Raw genomic sequence first — 19,166 nt, forward strand, 5'->3', positions numbered from 1 at the left:
CCAGGCTGCCCTGCCCAAAAGGCCAGGTAGCCAAATGAGCCCAGCCGTGCCCTAGTTCTCAGAGAGGAGAGAAGCACTTGGATTCTTTCTTTCTTGTGTTCTTTTCTTTGGACCCATCCTTCGGTCTCAAAGTAACAAGACAAGGGCCAGGTTCTGGCTATGGACTTGGGGACAGTGCAGACATACTGCTTGGCTCTAGGCCCCGGGACAGCTCTCCTTGGGCAACAGGGGCCTACCAGCTACAGTGCAGCCCCACTCACCTGGGCTTGGGATCCACATTGGGGTTGAGGCCAAAGCTTTCATCTCGTTGGTATGAGTAGTGCCTCAACTAGAGCTGCCTCTTGGCCAGTTTCCCCACATAATGTGGCTCTGTGTGGTCAGTCGAGGACCTGTGTGGTGAGTCCCACCATCACATCTAAGCATCACGGTACTGACCCCTCCTGGCTTCCTGCCAGTTCAGACAGACCGAAATACTCCACCCTGTACTCCCAGGCAGCCTGCCCTTCCTTTTAGAGTATTTGTATTTTACCATCATTTTTTTGTTTACATGTCTGTTTCTCTTACTAGAATCTAAGCTCCTTGATGGTACATTACCACGTTAATATCCTTGGTGCCCAGGACATAACTGGTGTTCGATAAGTATTTTCTAATGGATTTAATTCTTTAAAAAATTTTATTGACTCTTTGGCCATGTGAAAAACTGTTTTCTAGGTGCCATGGGAATACAAAAAGGTTAAAATGTAGTTTATATTCTGAAGGAGTTCGTTATCCAGTGATCAGTTGTTCCGTTATTCATTCAGTTATTCAACAGTACTGCATTTCTTTTTTTTTTTTTTTTAAGATTTTATTTTATTTATTTGACAGAGAGACAGCCAGTGAGAGAGGGAACACAAGCAGGGGGAGTGGGAGAGGAAGAAGCAGGCTCCCAGCCGAGCAGGGAGCCCAATGCGGGGCTGGATCCCAGGGACCTGGGATCACGCCCTGAGCTGAAGGCAGACACTTAACGACTGAGCCACCCAGGCGCCCCAACAGTATGGCATTTCTAAGGTCTGGTCAGCTTGGCCCTGGGGATGCAGAGAGATCCAGGTGTGTACTCCACTGTCAAGCGGCTTCCTGTCTAGAAGGGGAGACAGCTGTAAAACGATATAAAGCAAGCACAACATAATGTGATACGTGCAATGGTAAAATTTCTAACAAGTGTTAAAAATATAGAGTAAAACAGAAATAGCTCAAAACAGTAAGGGAAGAACTACCACAAAGCAGTGCCTGGCTTGCTGGTTGTCAAGTGAAGGTAAAGCTCAGCTTTCCTAGTGGAAACTCAGGACACCAAGAAGTGTCTGCTGGGAACGGGGCGCCCGGGTGCAATTGGTGATTCATGGCGCATGTCAGTACAGCAAAGGCCCAGAGAAAGCCTGCATGAAAAAACCCGTCTTAACTCTGTTTGACTTAGTGTTTTCCCCACTTATTTGACTGTGGAGCTCTTTTCCCCTCACCATTTCACATCCTGTGGAACTGTCCTTCCTTAAAATCATTTGAGAGAAATGCTGGTGTAGATACCATCTGTAATTAGATAAGTTGGTGGCTCTTAAGGTTTTGGGGGACATAGACCTTTTGAGAAAGTAATGGTGGGAGGGGGGATTGTACCCAATTCGTGCATTCCTTGAAGTCCGTCCAAGACCCCTGTCCATGGCTGCAGGAAAATAGAAGGGAGCAGCAGGAGAGATGCGTGTGGGCCAGGACAAAAGAGGCTGGAAAAGATGTGGCTTGGTTAGCGCCAGTCACTTTGGCTGGGGGTGGGGAGGGATCGTGCGGGCAGAGGGACCTCGGTGGAGTCGAGAGGCCAACTGCGGAAGGACTGAAATGCCGGGCATGGAATCAGCAGTCCTTAATGACCAACCGACTGTGAAGGTCGAGGGAGCTAGGAGGCCAAAGATGACTTGACTAACGGAGACTAGAGTCCTAGTAGGATTATTTACAGAAACACCAAAAGTCTCGTGGCTAAAACTTCATTTGGCCTGTCAAAACCTTTGTTATTATCATGTTGAAATGCCCCAACTTGCCTTTATTAGCTAGTGCTCAATCTCCCAAGTGAAAATTCACTCTAAGAATTGAATTTGCCATGTAACTGGGCATCCTACCTTGAACAGTTAAAAATCAGATTGGTCTGACTTCTAATTTTAGAAGGAATCAGGCTGACCTTCATTGCGCTGTTGCTAACTGGAGCCCGTTACCTGGGTGACTAGATTTACAATATGTCAGTATGCAAATACCATCTGCCCAAGAGGAGGAAGGAAGAAAGGCCTTCCTCCTCTGGGGGTTGTCTGCAGTTCTGGAAATGTCTTCCTCTGGGAATGGGGCAGAGGACAGAGAACAAGAGAAGAGAACGGAAAACCAGGGAAGATGTAATTTTTCAAGGAGTTTGTGCTTTGCCTTGTGGACTGTCCTATAAGACCCATCATTAGGGGGGATAAACAGGTGGGGGTTGAGGTTGTACATTGCCTCTGGAGGAGTGAGCACAAAGAATAGTGTATAGTATATATCCCTTCGTTGCATCACAAAACAGTTCAGATCATTGCAATAGCTTAATGAAGCCTTTGAATACAGGATTCTTGCCTTCCACAATGTCATTAGGAGTCTAATTTTCAATTGATAAGAGTGTATGAGCTAGACCGGGAACCCGCAGCCTCAGATGGGGCGAGCTCTCAAGAAGGGTGACCTAGAAGCGGATATTCCATTTCATTTTCTTACCCGTCAGGTTGACTGGGTAAGCTGAAGGGATTTTCTCCCGCAAAATATCTGTATTCAGCTCTTGTCCTGTGTATTGTTTCAGGCTGAGATTTAGAATCACATTTGGAAACATTCAGATCCGAAGGCAGGGAACTTCTACTCCTTTTCATGACATAACTGTCACATCAGCCGTCAGCTGCAGGGATTTCTCCCACCCACGCGTTTTGTGAGTCCAAATTAGATGGACTCATTAATTTTAATTTTTACTTTAAAATCTCGGGGACTTCTGTGAGTGGGTATGCTTCCTTTAATTGCTGCATGTCACGATTTGTGTAGGAGGAAGACTTTCCAGGAGCAGGGCCAAGAACCTTGGGCTCCTGGCTTCTAATTTTGTCCCCACTGGTAACTTCCCCTGTGACCTCATCTCTCCTTTGGCACTGCTGTCCCCCACCTCTTTAAGAAACTCCTCCTAACATCAACATGAAACAGTCAGCAGCATGGGAGGGTGAGGAAGGCCACTTAACTTACCAAGGTACTTTCCCCAGCCTTATAAATACATAGCCTTTTATCTGGATGCCAAGGAAGTGGCCAGAAGATTATGCCAGAGACAGGAGAGAGTGAATCCTGGAGCCAGACTGCCTGGGTTCAAATCCCAGCTCTATCACTTCCTAATGGGGTGACTTTGGGCAAGTTGTGCAACCTACCTGGGCACCAATTTCCCTATTTGTAAAATAGGGATAAAAATCCTTACCTACCTTGGGGTGCTGGGCTGGCTCAGTCAGAAGAGCATACAACTCTTGATCTCGGGGTTGTGAATTCGAGCCCCACATTGGGTATAGAGATTACTTAAAAATAAAATCTTAAAAAAAAAAAAACTTACCTACCTCAATGGGTCATTGTGAGGATTAAAGAAGTATAAACACTTTAGAACCATGCTGGCCTAGAGGCATCTGGGTGGTTCAGTCAGTTAAGCTACTGACTCTTGGTCATCATCTCAGAGTCATGAGATCGAGCCCCGCATTGTGCTCCGTGCCGAGTGTGGAGCCTACTTAAGATTCTCACTCTCTCCCTCTGCCCACTCACACATGTGTGCTCTTTCTCTCTCTCAAAAAAAAATCCCCCAAAACAAACAAACAAACAAACAAACAAACAAGAACCATGCTGGCCCAGAGAAGTTAGAATGGGGTGGCAGCTTTTATTAATATTTCTGTTGTACATCATCAGGTGTCCTGGGAATAGTGACATTTTGCTGTGAGCAAGAAAAATGTCTAGGATTTGTTTGTAGGCTGTGATATCCCCCTTCCTTTTTGCCAAGTGAGTGCCATCTACGTACAGGTCAAGCCCTATTTTCCATGTGATGCCCTCCTGGACAACCAAACACCCTGCTCCTTCATTCCTCACTCCTTGCACATGTTCAGTCTGTGCCGTTGAATAATGAGTACGTTTGGATGTTGCTACTTTAGCTTCTAATCATCTGTTGTGTCAAGTGTAGCTCTTCGTTGCTCCTGCAGTGTAATGAAGAGATGCCATGTGGCTGGATAGTTGCCCATGATATTTGTTCATTGGATATGCCCAAGTGTAAAATATGGTGACAGAAGCAAACAAGGCCACACCAGAGCCTACTCTTGGCTTTTGAAGTCCCTTGTTTGACTTTCTTGTTTCCACTGGTAACTGAAAACTATCACATCTTGTCGGTAGGGATATAAAATGGTGCAGCTACTGTGGAGAGTTTGACAGTTCCTCAACAGGTTAGATGTAGAGTTACCATGTGGCCTAGCAATTCCGCCCCTAGGTATCTACCCAAGAGAACTGAAAACATACGTCCACACAAAGACTTGTACACATATGTTTATAGAAGCATTATTAATACGAGCCAAAAAGTGGAAACAACCTAAATGTCTGTCAGCTGATGAATGAATGAATAAAATGTGGTATAGCCATAAGATGGAACATTCTTTGGTTAAGAAAAAAAAAAAAGGGAACTATTGATACATGCTACAACATGGATGAATCTTGAAAACATGATTCTAAATGAAAACAGTCAGTCACAAAAGGCCACATATTGAATGATTCCATCGGTATAAAATGTCCCGAATAGGCACATCCATAGAGACAGAACATACATTAGTGGTTGGTAGGGGCTGGGAGGAGGGAGAGTAGCAAGTGACTACTATTGGGGCTGGAGTTTCTTTTGGGAATGATAAGAATGTTCTGGAGCTAGATAGTAGTAATAGTTGCACAACCTTGTAAATGTACTAAAAACCACCAAACTATGTACTTCAAAAAAAAAGGGGGGGGGGGATGAGAAAATCCATATCGTCTACTGCAGAGTTTAAAGTCATTTCCAGGATTACTTTTTCAAGAGTCATTGTCACCTAAAATAGAATAGAAAGTGACTTAATTCACAAGAAAAAAATGAAAAATGCATATTACCAAGAATGGCTTTTTCACCCCAAACCTTGGCATATAAATCCTACATGCGTGGTTCTAAGTCACGTCTCAGGACTGTTGGCTGCCTTCTTCGTGGTGATTCTGAGATTTACTACATTCCTGCCTGGGCCATCAAAATAATGCTGAATATAGCTCCTGTCACAGAAATAGAAGTGTCTTTTCAGGTCAAGCCCACCACCAAGCTCCCTGAGTAATTACTCAGGGCTGCCTCTTGGTGGCTCGCTTACAGAGAGTCAGAAGTGTTTGTGAATGTGTTGGGGCCTTTTTGACTTAAAGGAGTTTATTGCATTGAGTTTATCTTACATTTGCAACCAGAGCATTTCCAAAGGACACCTTCCACCAGCCTAAATCATCACCATCTCAGCCCATCTGTGTTTCACCAGAAGGGTCTACAGATTAAAACATTTCTGGTTTAAACAAATCATACGGTTGACATCTCTCCCAGGGTTGTCTCAGTACTTATTTGGAAGAAGAGTCTGAGATGCCCACAAACCACCTAAAATGAGCTGTACAGGAGAGAGAGATTCAAGAAAGAACCTAGAGTTGACTGAGTAATTCCACTTCTAGGTATCAACTCAAAAGAATTAGAAGTGGGGACTCAAATGGTTACTTATACACCAGTGTTTGTAACAGTCACTCAGAGTTATAGCCAAAGGGTGGAAGCCACCCAGATACCCCTCCACAGATGAATGGATCAACACAGTGTGGTATATCCATACAGTAGAATATTACTCAGCCTTCAAAATGAAGGACATTCCGACAGATGCCACGGCAGGGATGAACCTTGAGGACATTATGCCAAGTGAAGTAAGCCAGACACAAAAGGACACACACATATTGTGTGATTGCACTTACATGAGGTACCTACAATAGCCCAATCCAAAGAGACAGGAAGGAGATTAGGGGTCATTGGCGGGGGGCGGGGTGGGGGGCGGTGTTAGGGATTAGAAGTTGTTGTCTAGGGGCGCCTGGGTGGCGCAGTTGTTAAGCGTCTGCCTTCGACTCAGGGCGTGATCCTGGAGTCCTGGGATTGAGCCCCATATTGGGGTCCTCTGCTGGGAGCCTGCTTCTTCCTCTCCCACTCCCCCTGCCTGTGTTCCCTCTCTCGCTGGCTGTCTCTATCAAATAAATAAAATCTTAAAAAAAAAAAAAGTTGTCTAATAGGTATGGAGTTTTGTTTTGAGATGGTAAGAAAGTTTGGCAACGGGTTGTGGTCATGGTCAAACAACATTGTGAATATACTTATCACCCCTGAATTGTACATTTAAAAATAGTTAAAATGGTCGAGTTTGCTATGCATATTTTACCACAGTAAAAAAATAAAAAATAAAAAATCCTCTGAAGAGCAACACTTCCTGTTCCTCCTTTTGTCTGCTACGTTCTCTTTTCTCCCAGCCCTTTGAAAACACGATACACTCAATTTCATCATGGCGTTGCCTCGGGGACTCATTCCCATCTTCCCTTAGGAGGATATGCAGAGAGTCGGAAGGCTGCCAGCTGTAGACCCTGGGAAGACAGGGCCAGCACTTGGCCTTCAAAGTACCAGTCGATAAAATATTTCTCCAGGTCATTAGAATAAGTCCAGAATACAAGAGGAGCTCAGAAGAGAGATTTGTTAATATAGTAATTCCTGCCGTTGTACCCAGTTCACTGTGTTTTGCCTGTCTTCATTAACAGTCTCAGGAGAACAGAAGTTGACAACTGTTTGCTCTTCTCTATCAATTATCTGCTGTTTTTTACCAAGGACAAAACAGCCTTAAGCTGCCATTGCTATAAGAGAACGGTGGCTTCCTTCCCTGCAACCAGCCACATGCCTTACAAATGCTGGCTACCTAAGGGCTGCAAGTATCATGCACGTGAAACCTGGGGCCTCCGCTCCCAAGTGGGGTGAAGAAAGATACTGGAACTTTCCAATCTTAGATCCCCAGATAGAACCTGGTCATAACTCTCAGCATTGCTGGATAGCTCGCAGAGCCAGCTAGCACTTAAGCAAGCAAAGGAGTTCAGTGACCTTCCAATGTTATTCTAGGCATGAAGTGGCTTGAATAACTCTTTCAAAACAGTGAGAACTCCCATTGTTCAATTGTATATGAAACACAAGTGCTTCTCTTTGCATTCAGCTGCCCTTCTGTTCTCAAAAGGTCTGGAGGACACGAAAACTAATTGCTATCATTCCTGCAAGTATATTTCTACTTTTAGCTAATCCTATAGCTTCCCTGGATGCTAATGGTCATTTTCCGAAAAGATTGATAGGCACAATAATAGGGTTCACAAAAAGGAAGGACTCCAATTCTGGAAAGCCCCTGCTGCCTGCAGTGTAGGTAGACCTGTCCCCTGAAGATACCTTTGGTTAGTATGAGACCAAGGTGAAGGAGAAGAGCACTGACAAGGGGGCAGCACGGAGGTGGTGCAGGATACTTTTCCTGGGAAAGCTCGATCTCCATTTCCCCCCTTTTTGGTCTTGTGATTGGCTGTGGGTTTATGTTCTACAGTAAACGCAAGTGCCTTGATTGCTTTCTAAAGGTCAGACCTGTCACCAAACCTCTCCATTTACTTGAGTTGCGGTCGGTTTCACATTTCTCAGCAAATGGTTTGATAGCTTCGACAGAAGCCCAGGTTTCTTGCAGCTCGTAGCCTTATGTCTTCACGGTGGAACTCCCAACGGAAACCCTCCCCTTCACCGGAGACCAGGTCTGTCTTGTTCCTAGTTCTGCTCCCAATGTCTGCTGGGTCTGGCGCACCCCGAATGCTTGTTCATCGCACAAACCAGAACGGACGAGCCTGTCTAGAACTAAGACGTCCCCATAACCACTGTATGGAGAAATCTCGCGTTCTGCCATAAAGACCAACTACCCCTGTGGTCTTGAGTTGAGTTTTGCCTTTCCTGTCTTTCCTTTCTTAATGGTTCTTCCTGGCATGCGATGATGGCTAATCCGTTCAGCTTCTCATTTATAAACACGCAGGGATGACGCCTCGTGCTCTAGCCGATGCTTGTAACGTAGCTGATCTATCCTGCATCTTACCAGTTGGGCTATTCAATATTGGCATCAAATGAATTCTCAGGGCTGGAATGCCACCCCAAGGGCGAGCCAGTGTTGGAAGGAGCGGATCAAATGTGCACTCTTACTTTTCCTACACTGTAAAGAATGTCGTCACCCTCCTGGACCGGGGCGGGTAGAGTACACCGAGTGTCCTGGAAATGATTTGCAGGGTTGTGGCAGACAGGGTCACAGTTACGCTTGTACCAGCACAAAGACTATCCTGAGTGGTACATTGCTCTATTTCTATTCAGTTCAGTCCAAAACTTGGGATGGGTTAAGCATCGGTGTATGATGCTGTTTATACGAGTTTGTCACAAAAGGGGGACTTTTTTTCTTTTCTTTTGAACTCAATGTCTATAACCCAGCTCCTAAATCTTTTTTTATCAGCTTTTTCATTCCTGCTCCCTGGCATAATGACACAGGTATTACGTAAACAAGACACCTCAGAGGGCTACTTATAAAAATCCAGGAGAAAAGATAAATATGTGATGATACACTGATATCTTGAAAATATGAGCTGCAGGTTTGTATTTTCTTTGTGGGATCGGATATTGGTTTTCGTGGTTTATTGACCTGGCAGGGAGAGATCTGACGAAACACCCGAGAACCTTACACCTTTTTTTTTTTTTTTTGAAACCTCCTTGTCTACATGGAGAAATCTGGACCTTGAATCAGAGAGCCAGAAAGACTAAGGGGTTAGCAGTCGTGTCGTGTCCTTGCAGGACCCAAATCAGATCCAGCCCTTAGAAGTAAAAACAGATACTGCCTTCCCCAAAGAAATTGGAATTTTTCTTCCTGTAGCGTTGGCAGAATGCCGGGCTGACTAGCGAATGGAGGGGCAAGGTCGTGAAATGTGAGGGTCATGTTCAGTAAGGAGCTGGTGTTCTTGTTGACTCGTGTTGAGGATGGTGAGGTCAGCATGCGTTTGTATTCAGTTAATCATTCTTTCCCTTCTGTTAGGGTCTTTGTAAGATGTCATAGTCAAAACCATGTTATTGGGCGTCTGGGTGGCTCAGTTAGTTAAGCGCCTGCCTTTGGCTCAGGTCATGATCGCAGGGTCCTGGGATCCAGTCCCGTATCCGGCTCCCCGCTCAGTAGGGAGTCTGCTTCTCCCTCTCTGTCTGCGCCTCCCCCTGCTTGTTGTTTAAAAAATATTTTCATAATGGAAAAACAATTTTTTTCATAATGATAAAAATAGAATCACTGATAGATGGCCCTCTTGGGATACAAAGCAGGTGAGCCACACTCACGAAGAATGACACGTTCCCAGGCTTTTTTAAGAACTGTGATGAGGGGGGCGCCTGGGTGGCACAGCGGTTAAGCGTCTGCCTTCGGCTCAGGGCGTGATCCCGGCGTTCTGGGATCGAGCCCCACATCAGGCTCCTCCGCTATGAGCCTGCTTCTTCCTCTCCCACTCCCCCTGCTTGTGTTCCCTCTCTCGCTGGCTGTCTCTATCTCTGTCAAATAAATAAATAAAATCTTTAAAAAAAAAAAAAAGAACTGTGATGAGGGTATGGGACTGGGTAAATAGGTGACGGGAATGAAGGAGTACACATGTCACGATGAGCACACCAGGTGTTTTATTGAAGTGTTGAATCAGTATATTGTACACTTGAAACTAATATTACACTGTAGGTTAAGTCTACTGGAATTTAAATAGAAACATAAAAACAATTGAGCTAAAGTAGATATCCCGTAAAACTGACCATCTTAACCATTTGTAAGTGTACAGTTTGGTGGCATTGAGTGCATTCACAGTGTTGTGGCAACCGTCACCACCATCTGTCTCCAGAATGTTACACACTGACCTCCTATTCCCCCCCTGGCAACCGCCATTCTTCTTCTATCTCTGTGAACTTGACTCCTCTAGGTACCTCATGTAAGTGGAGGTTCCCAGGCTTTTTTACACTGGGGAGGCGTTCAATCTGACTACCATCTACTCAGATTTTTACAGAAGGAAAAGATAATCTTGGGCAGATGGTCCAGTCCTCTTTGGTGTTCCGAGTCATACAGGTGTGCGGCAATGCCTTGTTTTCGCGTCCCTTACGAGACTGTAGCGTAACAGGGAAATGAGTAAACAGAGCTCAAGACCCAGTTCACTGCGTTGCCCAACAGAAAGAGCAATGGCTATGGTGGTTTGTGTACAATTTTATATTTTACAAAGCATTTTAATTTGTAAATTGTTCCTCATTTGATTCTCACTATATCCTGTGAGGTATTTTGTTGGTCCCATTTTAATGATCAGAAACTGTGGCTCAGATAAATAAATAGTCTATGGTTATAGAACTAATCAAAGGCCACATCAGGACTTGGACTCCAGGTTTCGATTTTAAAACCCTGGTGCTTTCCACCATAGCACACTGTGAGCAATTATCACCTCTCCAGAGCCCGGGTAAATCGCCAGTCCTCAGAAAAGGAAAGCGTCTCCAAATGTATTCCTAATTGTCAGTGCTCCACCTCGTTAGCTTGGACATACATGGAAATGCTTGCCCGACCAGCCAGCTTCCGAAGTCTTGGTGTGGTATCATGGCCTGACTCTTAGTCCCTGTTGGTCTAGATGAGGGTCTGGACCAGCACCATCCAGCAGAAATATGGGAGGCACAAATGCAAGCCACATAAATAATTCATAATTTTCCAGTAGCCATGTTAAAGTAAGAAGAAACAGGTGAAGTTAAATTTTTAAAAGATTTTATTTATTCATTTGAGAGAGAGAGGGAGCATGAGTAGGGGGAGGGGCAGAGGGAGAAGCAGACTTCCTGCCAAGCAGACTCTGCATTGAGAGGGGAGCTGGAAGCAGGGCTCCATCCCAGGACCGAGACGATGACCTGAGCCAAAGGCAGACGTTCAACTGACCGAGCCACCAAGGCACCCCACAGGTGAGGTTCATTTTAAGAATAGATTACAGTTACCCAGTGTATCCAAAATACTACCATTTCGATATGTAATCAACATACAGATTATGTGTAAAAGCATGTTTTGTTGTTGTTACTAAGCCTTCAAAATCCAGTGTGTATTTTACACGTGCAGCAATCCCAAATCGGATTCTAAATTTCAATCGGACACATCTGATCTGAATTTAAATTTCATAAAAATTTCCAGCTGACAACGTAGATTCACATACCCAAGATGTTTCAACCCCAAAGTTTTCTAATAGCCGAATCAAGTGTCAGTTTTAAAATTTAAATTAATTAAAGTGAAAGACAATTTAAAATTCAGCCCCTCCACAGCACAGGCCACGTTCCAAGTGCCCAGTAGACACGTGGATACCATGCCAGACAGCACAGGTCTCGGTGAACAGCTAAGGCTGGCCCAGACTGGACTAAGTACCAGTGAACTAGAACAGGAGGCAGCAGCTTTTGTCTGTAAGGGTTGGCTAGTAAATTTTTTTAACTTTGCAGGCCATACCGTTTCAACTCTGCTGCTTTATGGTGGAAGTCGCTATGGAATGAATGGACAGAGCTGTGTTCCATGAAAGTTTTATGTAAAAAACAAGCACCCCTAAATGAATGAATGAATGAATGAATGAATGAATGAATGAATGAATGAAGAAAGAAAAGAAAAGAAAAGAAAAAGGAAAGAAAGCACCAACCTGCATAGTTTGCAAACCACTGGCCTAAAACATTTGTCCTGGTGTCTTAGCTGTGCTCTGGGTTATAGAAAACAGCCAGCTCTAGCCCCTAGCGTTCTGAGAGGAGGTTGTTAAAAGCTAGACTCATCGTATCTCCTTCCCTGGGTGTAATTACAATTTTGGCACCACTTGGCGCGAAGACTGCAATGCACCTGAAGATAAAACATTTCAGACTCTCTTTTCAGTGGGCATTTTGCACGTCACGAGGCAGATGCGTCAGTGTGCTTTGAGGCCCATGTATTGAGAGTGGAGAAAGCGGGAAGAATTTTGACAAAAGCATGAATAGTAGTGTGAATAATGTGGCAAACGTCATAGAGCGCCAGATTTTATCACCTCCTGCTTGTTCCTCTGTCCACACAGCCAGAGAGACAGGCAGGAATCGCGCCCATTTCACAGATGGAAAAATGCATGATATCGTGTTAAGTCAGAGGGACAGATGTCTCTCCGTGATTATTAGGTTATGTGGCATCCATCCGTTTTGATGGCAAAAGCAAAAGTAGATGTACATTTTGATTCCGGGTCCGGGGCCCCTTGGATGTACTGAGTCATATCTTCGGGGAATAACTTCAACCAGAGTAGGTAACGTTTATTACAAAGCATTGCCTCCACTTTTGTCATCCTGATGTTTAGAAATGTTATTAGGACCAATGGAGGCAGAGAAAGGGGACAGGAAGGGAGGACATAGGAATTGATTGGAAGGAAGACCCCCCTTCCCCCCCACTGCCTTGGTTCTTTAAGATGGGGAAATATGAGAGCCTGGCCTCACAGAGATCTCTGAAGTTCAGCACTTGGGGTTGGCCAATTAAGTGAAAATCAGTCATAGTTTGGGATTCTATGGAGCCTAAAATGTGGGGTCCAATACTTGTGGCAAGGATGATGTCTCAGTTTTTGGTGTTGCTCTATTAATAACCCATATACTCAGGAGTTCTGGCTTAGGGTCACCTTTTCTAACATCAAGGTTTGAGGTCGAACTGTATTTTTTTTTTTTTTTTTAAGATTTGTGTATTTATTTGAAAGAGAGAGACAGTCGGGGTGGAGGGCCAGAGGGAGAGAGAGAAAATCACGAGCAGACTCCCCACTGAGTGCAGTGCCTGGCGCGGGGCTCCGATCTCACAACCCTGAGATTACAACTGGAGGTGAAATCAAGAGTTGGACGCTTAACCGAATGAGCCACCCAGGTGCCCCGAGGTTGAACTATGTTGAGTAACTTGGTTTTGCCCAGTCACAGAGTTTGCAGTTGTATCGACTGATGAGAGTGCTCGGCTTCCCCAGGCACATTTATGCAACTGTGCCTTTCCTCAAGTTTTGCAGCTCTCTCAGACATGCAGCGCTGTGTGCAAGTGGGAAAGATCTGAATCCCCATGATGTTTTTTGACTATGGAGATAATTATTTGGGGTAGCTGTTCTGATGATGGCTCACATGGAGGCTCAGCCCTGCAGCGCGGAGCTGTCTCTAATCGTGATTGCCTGTAATGATGATTACCCAAACTCTGGAATTATAACAATCGATTTTACAAAGTTAGAGCATAATTGCTCCACTGTTCCATATGTGGGCACAGTTTAAACAACTTTGATCTTTCACATGATCTCAGACTTGTTCAGCTTCTGAAATAGCAAAGTTCAGAGGCAGTGGCTCCCAACTATTCCCTTTTTCAAAATCATAGTGAGGCCTAGATTTGTGAAAGCCATTCGCCTGTCAGAGAAATAAGGGCTGGAATTGGGTAGTGAAGAAACAGTACAGACCCTGTGGTGTTCAAATCCCAGCTCTGCTGCATGGCCCCAAGAACGTCGCCCCTGTCTGAGACTCAGTCTCCTCATTTGGAAGTCATTGTGATCATGAAGCCATCAGATCTGTTATCTGTTCTCTGGCTTCAAAGTCTTTTAATTTTTCCTTCAAGATTTTATTTATTTATTTATTTGAGAGAGAGAGAGCACAAGCAGGGTGAGCAGCAGAGGGAGAAGCAGATTCCCCACTGATCAGGGAGCCCAACACGGAGCTTGATCCCAGGTCCCTGGGGTTGTTACCTGAGCTGAAGGCAGGCTCTTAACTGACTGAGCCACCCAGGTGCCCCTCTGGCTTCAACGTTTTAAGAGCCCTTTGGAACCTATGTATTTTGCACCTTCCTTTGCCATACAACTTTGTTTGGAGATGGTGATGAGGAATGTGGTATTTTCACTAAACTAGGGATAGAGCTTTGCAAAAAATGAATATTAAAGAGGAAAGAAAAGGCAGGCCCCCTAAAGATGGAACATTTTGGCTTCGGCACCATATGGTGCTGAGCACGTGCTGATGAATGCCTTCACTGCATTGACCCCAGTGGCTCTCAGCATTTTGTGTGCGTTCTAGCCAGGCCCCCAACTTCCCTCTCCCCCAGGGTCTGGATGGCCTGGGATCCAACATTTTGAGGAGTATCCCTGGAGATTTTGAGATAGATGGTTCAAGGGCTGTCTCTGTCCTGCCGTCTACCCTGTCACCGAGAAACTGCTTAATGCATGTGTCTGTGAGTTAATTTGTGGTTTAAAAACAAGAACAAAACCTCTGCTTCTGGATGGCCTAGCTCAGATGGCTACAACCCGCAGAGCAGGCCTGATGTGCTTGGGAGGGAAAGGAGTGACAGCTGCTGAGCCCTTGACCATCTCTGCGTCTGGCCTTGAGTGTCCCGCCACCCTCAGTAATGTCACCTATGTTACTGCATCCAGCGTCTGTCGGTCGCCCCCAGACTGACGTTATCTCGGTGAGCTAAGGCCAACGTCTGCCCCGCACTGGCTCATTCAGGAGCCGCTGGAATGATCAATGAGGTTGCGCAGCCAGGCCCTTCCCTGGCCGCTGGTGAATCAGCTGCCGGCTGCCTCGTCCCATTCCCTTCTCCACAGAGTGGGAAGCACTCGAGCCAGGGCTGACTTGCGTCTGGCTAATGGCCCTTCTGGGTCATGCATTGTCCTTGATGCCATACATCTTTCATACGTGAGTGGGCTGGAGCTCCTAAAGACCATCCAGTGGTAGACCTGTCCCTTCTGCCAACCCCCCCCCCCACCACTATAGCCCTTGATGGGATTTTGGTTTTAGGGGTATCTGCGTCAGAAGCAGAGTCAACCAACACTTTTTTAAAGCAAAAAAAATTGAGGTGAAAGTCACATCCCATAAAATTCATCACGTTAAGTTCAGGTCAGTGGCACCTGGTACGTCCCCCGTGTTGTGCCAACCAGCACCTTTATCCAGAACCAGGACATGATCATCCCCTCCAAAGGAAACCCTGTGCCCCTTGTATTCGTTTGCTAGGACGTCCATAACAACACCACAGACTGGGAGATTGAACAACCAGAATCTGATAGCCTTGTGGCTGCGGACGCCGGAAGGCCAGGATCACGTGCAGCAGGCAGAGTTGGTTCCTCCTGAAGGCTGTAAGGGAAGCCGCTATTCTGTCAGTCCTTGGCTTAGAGATGGCTGTCTTCTCCCCACGCCGCTCCACGCTGTCTTCTTTCCTTGCGTGTCTTGTGTCCAACTTGCCCCTGTGGGTAAGGACATCGGTCCTATTGATTAGTGCCCACCCTAATGACTTCATTTTAACTTAATGACCTTTGTAAAGACTCTGTCTCCAAACAAGGTCACCCTTTGAGGTACTGGGACTTCAGCATAGGATTTGGGGGAAACACAGTTCAACCCATAACACCCATTAAGCAGTATCAGTATCAGTACTTCATTTCTTTTTATGGCTAAATGATATTCCATTGTAGGCCAACACTTGTTTTTTGAACACCAAGGACAAAGCAACTGCCAGTGTGGTCGCCAGCCCCTGGGCAGCCGAGCATCCTTCCTGTTAGAGGCTCGTGTGCCCACCTGTGTAAGGTGGAGTGTGATCTCACAGGTGTATCGCAAGAATCCCCAGTCTGTAAACTTTTTCTTACTGTCGTCCTTCTTCTTCTTCTTCTTTTTGTTTTTTTTGAAAGAGTGTGTGAATGGGGGGAGGGGCAGAAGGAGAGCGAATCTCAAGCAGCCTCCACGCTCAGTGCAGAGCCCGACGTGGGGCTCGATCTCAGGACCCCAAGATCATGACCTGACCCAAAAGCAAGAGTCGGACGCTTAACCTACTGAACCACCCAGGCGCCCCACTTTCTTCCTTCTTGAAAGGGTCCTAGTTAGTCTTCATGAGCAAAAGTAAGAGCAACACTTACTAAGGGGAAGCAGGTCAAGCTTCTGTTTGAAAATAAATTCAAAGATAGATTTTTATCTTTGATTTCTCTCTCTCCCTTTCCTGCTCTTATCATCAGCACTCCCTCTTCCCCAGAGTGTGTGCAGCCCATCCATGCACGTGCACACGCGTACACACTCGCGTTGGAAGCACTTTAAGTGCAGATCATTCTGGGGAGGGGTGTGGGGCAGGTAGCACTGCCCATGCTGCTGCTGGTTATGTTGGTTGTGTCATGGTTACTGGGCCTGGGCCCTAGGGCTGCCCTCAGACCAGAGGCTTTTGAATTTTCTTCACACTCCCCTCCCTGCACCTGCCTCACAATGAAAGAGGGACCTTTGGAGGTGTGTGTCCTCTCAGTCTTAGAACTGACTGCACTGTTGATCTGTCCATTTCACCTGCCCCCGTAATTTAAAGTTTATTTCTCTCTCTCAAAAATAGGTTATTTCTCTCTCTTATGCACAGACAGTAGACCTGCATCCCTGCTGGCCTGGGCTCCTTGGGAAACAACCTATAACAACCCGTCATTATTTCATTGCAGACTCAGGCCCCTTTCCCCTTTCGCAGGGGCCTTGATGATGTGACACATGTGTGTGGTTCTTCACACCAAATCCATGGGAAGGACCACAGCAGGGGGGCATCGTCCTGCCTCCTGGCTCCGAGCAGACATCCCTCTTGCAAAAGTCGTTTCACTCCCTCCTTCCTCTCTCTCTGCCTCTCTATTTTCTCCATCAAATTAGTTTTGCCACTTTGAAAGTTCACTGGGGGAAGACAGGCCTATGGGCCCTGGGGCTCTCAGAGAGGCAGGAGGGAGCGTAGAACAGCTCACGAATGCAGACAGGGCAGAGAATGTTGACGTTGTCTATTGCTCCATATTATGATTTTCCTGTAAGTACGTGTGGCTTCTGGGCCCTCAGGCTGGAAGGCTCTACACTGTGGGCGGAATTGGACAGAAAGGAGTTAAAGACGCCATAGACTTTCATCATTGTGCGTCAGTCTCGGGAATGTAGTTTCCATTCATGGTGGGACCTGGTCAGTCGGAGTCTGTTAAAGCTTCCAGGTGATTCTAATGTTGAGCCACCCTTGAGAACTGCTGTTCTAGGGGCCAAGACACTTCAGGAGACTTGGAGAGTTGGAGAGAGGTGACGGAAGAGATAGGTGACATCTAACCCCTTTGTGACCGATAGTGCAGTTAATGAGGCAGAAAAGGGCTATAGAAATATCACATCCTGGCCTGTTTGTTGTCCAAACAAAATAGGACTTTCGTGCCATTTAACCCGGTAGGGCCAGAGTGGAATGGGGGGACTCCGGTGCTCCGGCCTTCCTGTTGCTGCCCGTGGGTTGGGGGGCTGCCAGTCCTGAGTGTGCCAGCCACCCCGGTGAGCGTCACCTTGGCGATGCAAACTGTTCACAGGAACATGCCGTATCTACACTCGACTCACAACTGGTTCTCCTCCTCTCTCTGGAGGAAACATAACACCAGGCCCCCGTGTCTGCCTTCTTTTTCTGGCAGAAAGTGCTGACTGTCGCAGCTTGCGGCGCCGTGGAAGGGGGTGGGGGTGACGGCGAGCAGTGGGACTGACCTCTCTGTCACCGTGTGTTTTGTAGTACAGAATCGGACAGCTGTATATGATCAGCAAGCACAGCCATGAACAGAGCGACCGAGGAGAAGGGGTGGAGGTCGTCCAGAATGAGCCCTTTGAGGATCCTCACCATGGCAACGGGCAGTTCACCGAGAAGCGGGTGTATCTCAACAGGTGAGTCATGGCAGCGGGCCCTCCGCTTTCGGGCCCTCCCACCACACAGGAGCCTTCCAGCACACCCCGACGGCTGGGGTGGAGGCTGGGTCTGGGATAAAAAGGTGACTTGGAAAGTCACCACATCTGCGCCTCTGCAGCCACCAGTCTAGTTGCTTCCAAAACCAGAATCCCCTGCGTTCTGCAAAATCGTTCTTCAATCGCATTTTCAGTAGGAGGACTTTCCTCTTAATTTCCTGCCCCTTGGATAACATGTTAAGATGAAACCCGGTCTTAAGGAATACAGGACTTTGTCTTCTCCCCCTGGTTCAGTGCTCGCAGAGGGAAAGAGGTGACTTCACCTGCATGTTGTAGAGAAGTGCCAAAGATGGTGGTGTGCCACTGGGGCCTTGACTTGGTAAGCGTTCCACTTCCTGCCGAGCGACCACCCCTCAGGTGTTCGCCAAGGGAACTGACACAGTGAAGGGCCACCTGTGACCAGAGTGATACGCAGTGCTGAGGTTTCCATTTCTCAAGGGGACCCAGCCTTCCCAAGGTAGAGTTTGTCATTGCTCCTTTGGAAGGGTAAAGAATCAAGGATTATAAACCAGCACTCATCAGGACTGCCATTTATGCTTCGCAAAGTATATCCTTTACTCTCTTGCTGTTTTCTTATCATTAATGGCATAGTTGATTATTGGGGCTTGTCTGATCTTCTCCCCACCCTCGACCCTCTTCCAGCCCGTCTTTTTCCGTTGTTCTCTTCCAGGTGAGGACATTTGTAGAGTCACACATTTTATTGAAGTGGACTGTTTGCTTCAGTGAAGCAGCATGTGACTGGTTGGCCTTTGCTATCATTTCTGTGCATACTGTTTACCCTCACCTATGGCTTCTCCTCTTGGCCCATATGTGATTATTGAGAACGCATTTCCAACATAATAACTGGACAGTGCCTCCATTTAGTCACTGATACTCGTGAATATTTATCCATTCTCTGTGCCTTGACCATGAGACATTTCTGAGAGGAGCTGTATTGGGGATTCTTCCAGCAGGCTGAAGTGGGCTATTCCCTCTTGATGGGAGCATTTGGGTCCCGTCACTAAGGTGTATGGAAATCTCTCAGGCCAGTATCCTGACAGCGGAGGTCTTGGGCTGATTAAACTGACTCGTTTTAATCTACCCAGGAATGCAGGATCAGGGAATTCCTGAGTCACGATGAAATGCAAATGAGATTGATCTTGTTCATCTATTAGGGGCTGTGAATTCCCAGGATTTGGAACCAGTTCAGCCTCTAGCCAGCTGCTAATTTGCAAGAGTAGCTGAGCTCTGGGACTGGCCTGAGGATGACTTCCTTGCAGAGACCTGTTTCTCAAGATGCTGCTTTGGCATTCTTAGC

General features: G+C 46.4%; 1 protein-coding gene across 1 annotated transcript in view; it reads left to right on the forward strand.

The window, feature by feature from the left end:
• PITPNC1 (phosphatidylinositol transfer protein cytoplasmic 1) overlaps positions 1-19,166 on the forward strand; it is a 252,604-nt gene that overhangs the window by 111,404 nt on the left and 122,034 nt on the right. Inside the window, exon 4 of the mRNA XM_045813945.2 lies at positions 17,643-17,791. Coding sequence (XP_045669901.1) covers positions 17,643-17,791 — 149 coding nt within the window. The remainder of the gene's footprint in view (positions 1-17,642; positions 17,792-19,166) is intronic.

Source organism: Ursus americanus, chromosome 23 (genome assembly GCF_024610735.1).
Source record: "Ursus americanus isolate L20-20 chromosome 23, mUrsAme1.1.p, whole genome shotgun sequence".
Taxonomy (NCBI): domain Eukaryota; kingdom Metazoa; phylum Chordata; class Mammalia; order Carnivora; family Ursidae; genus Ursus; species Ursus americanus.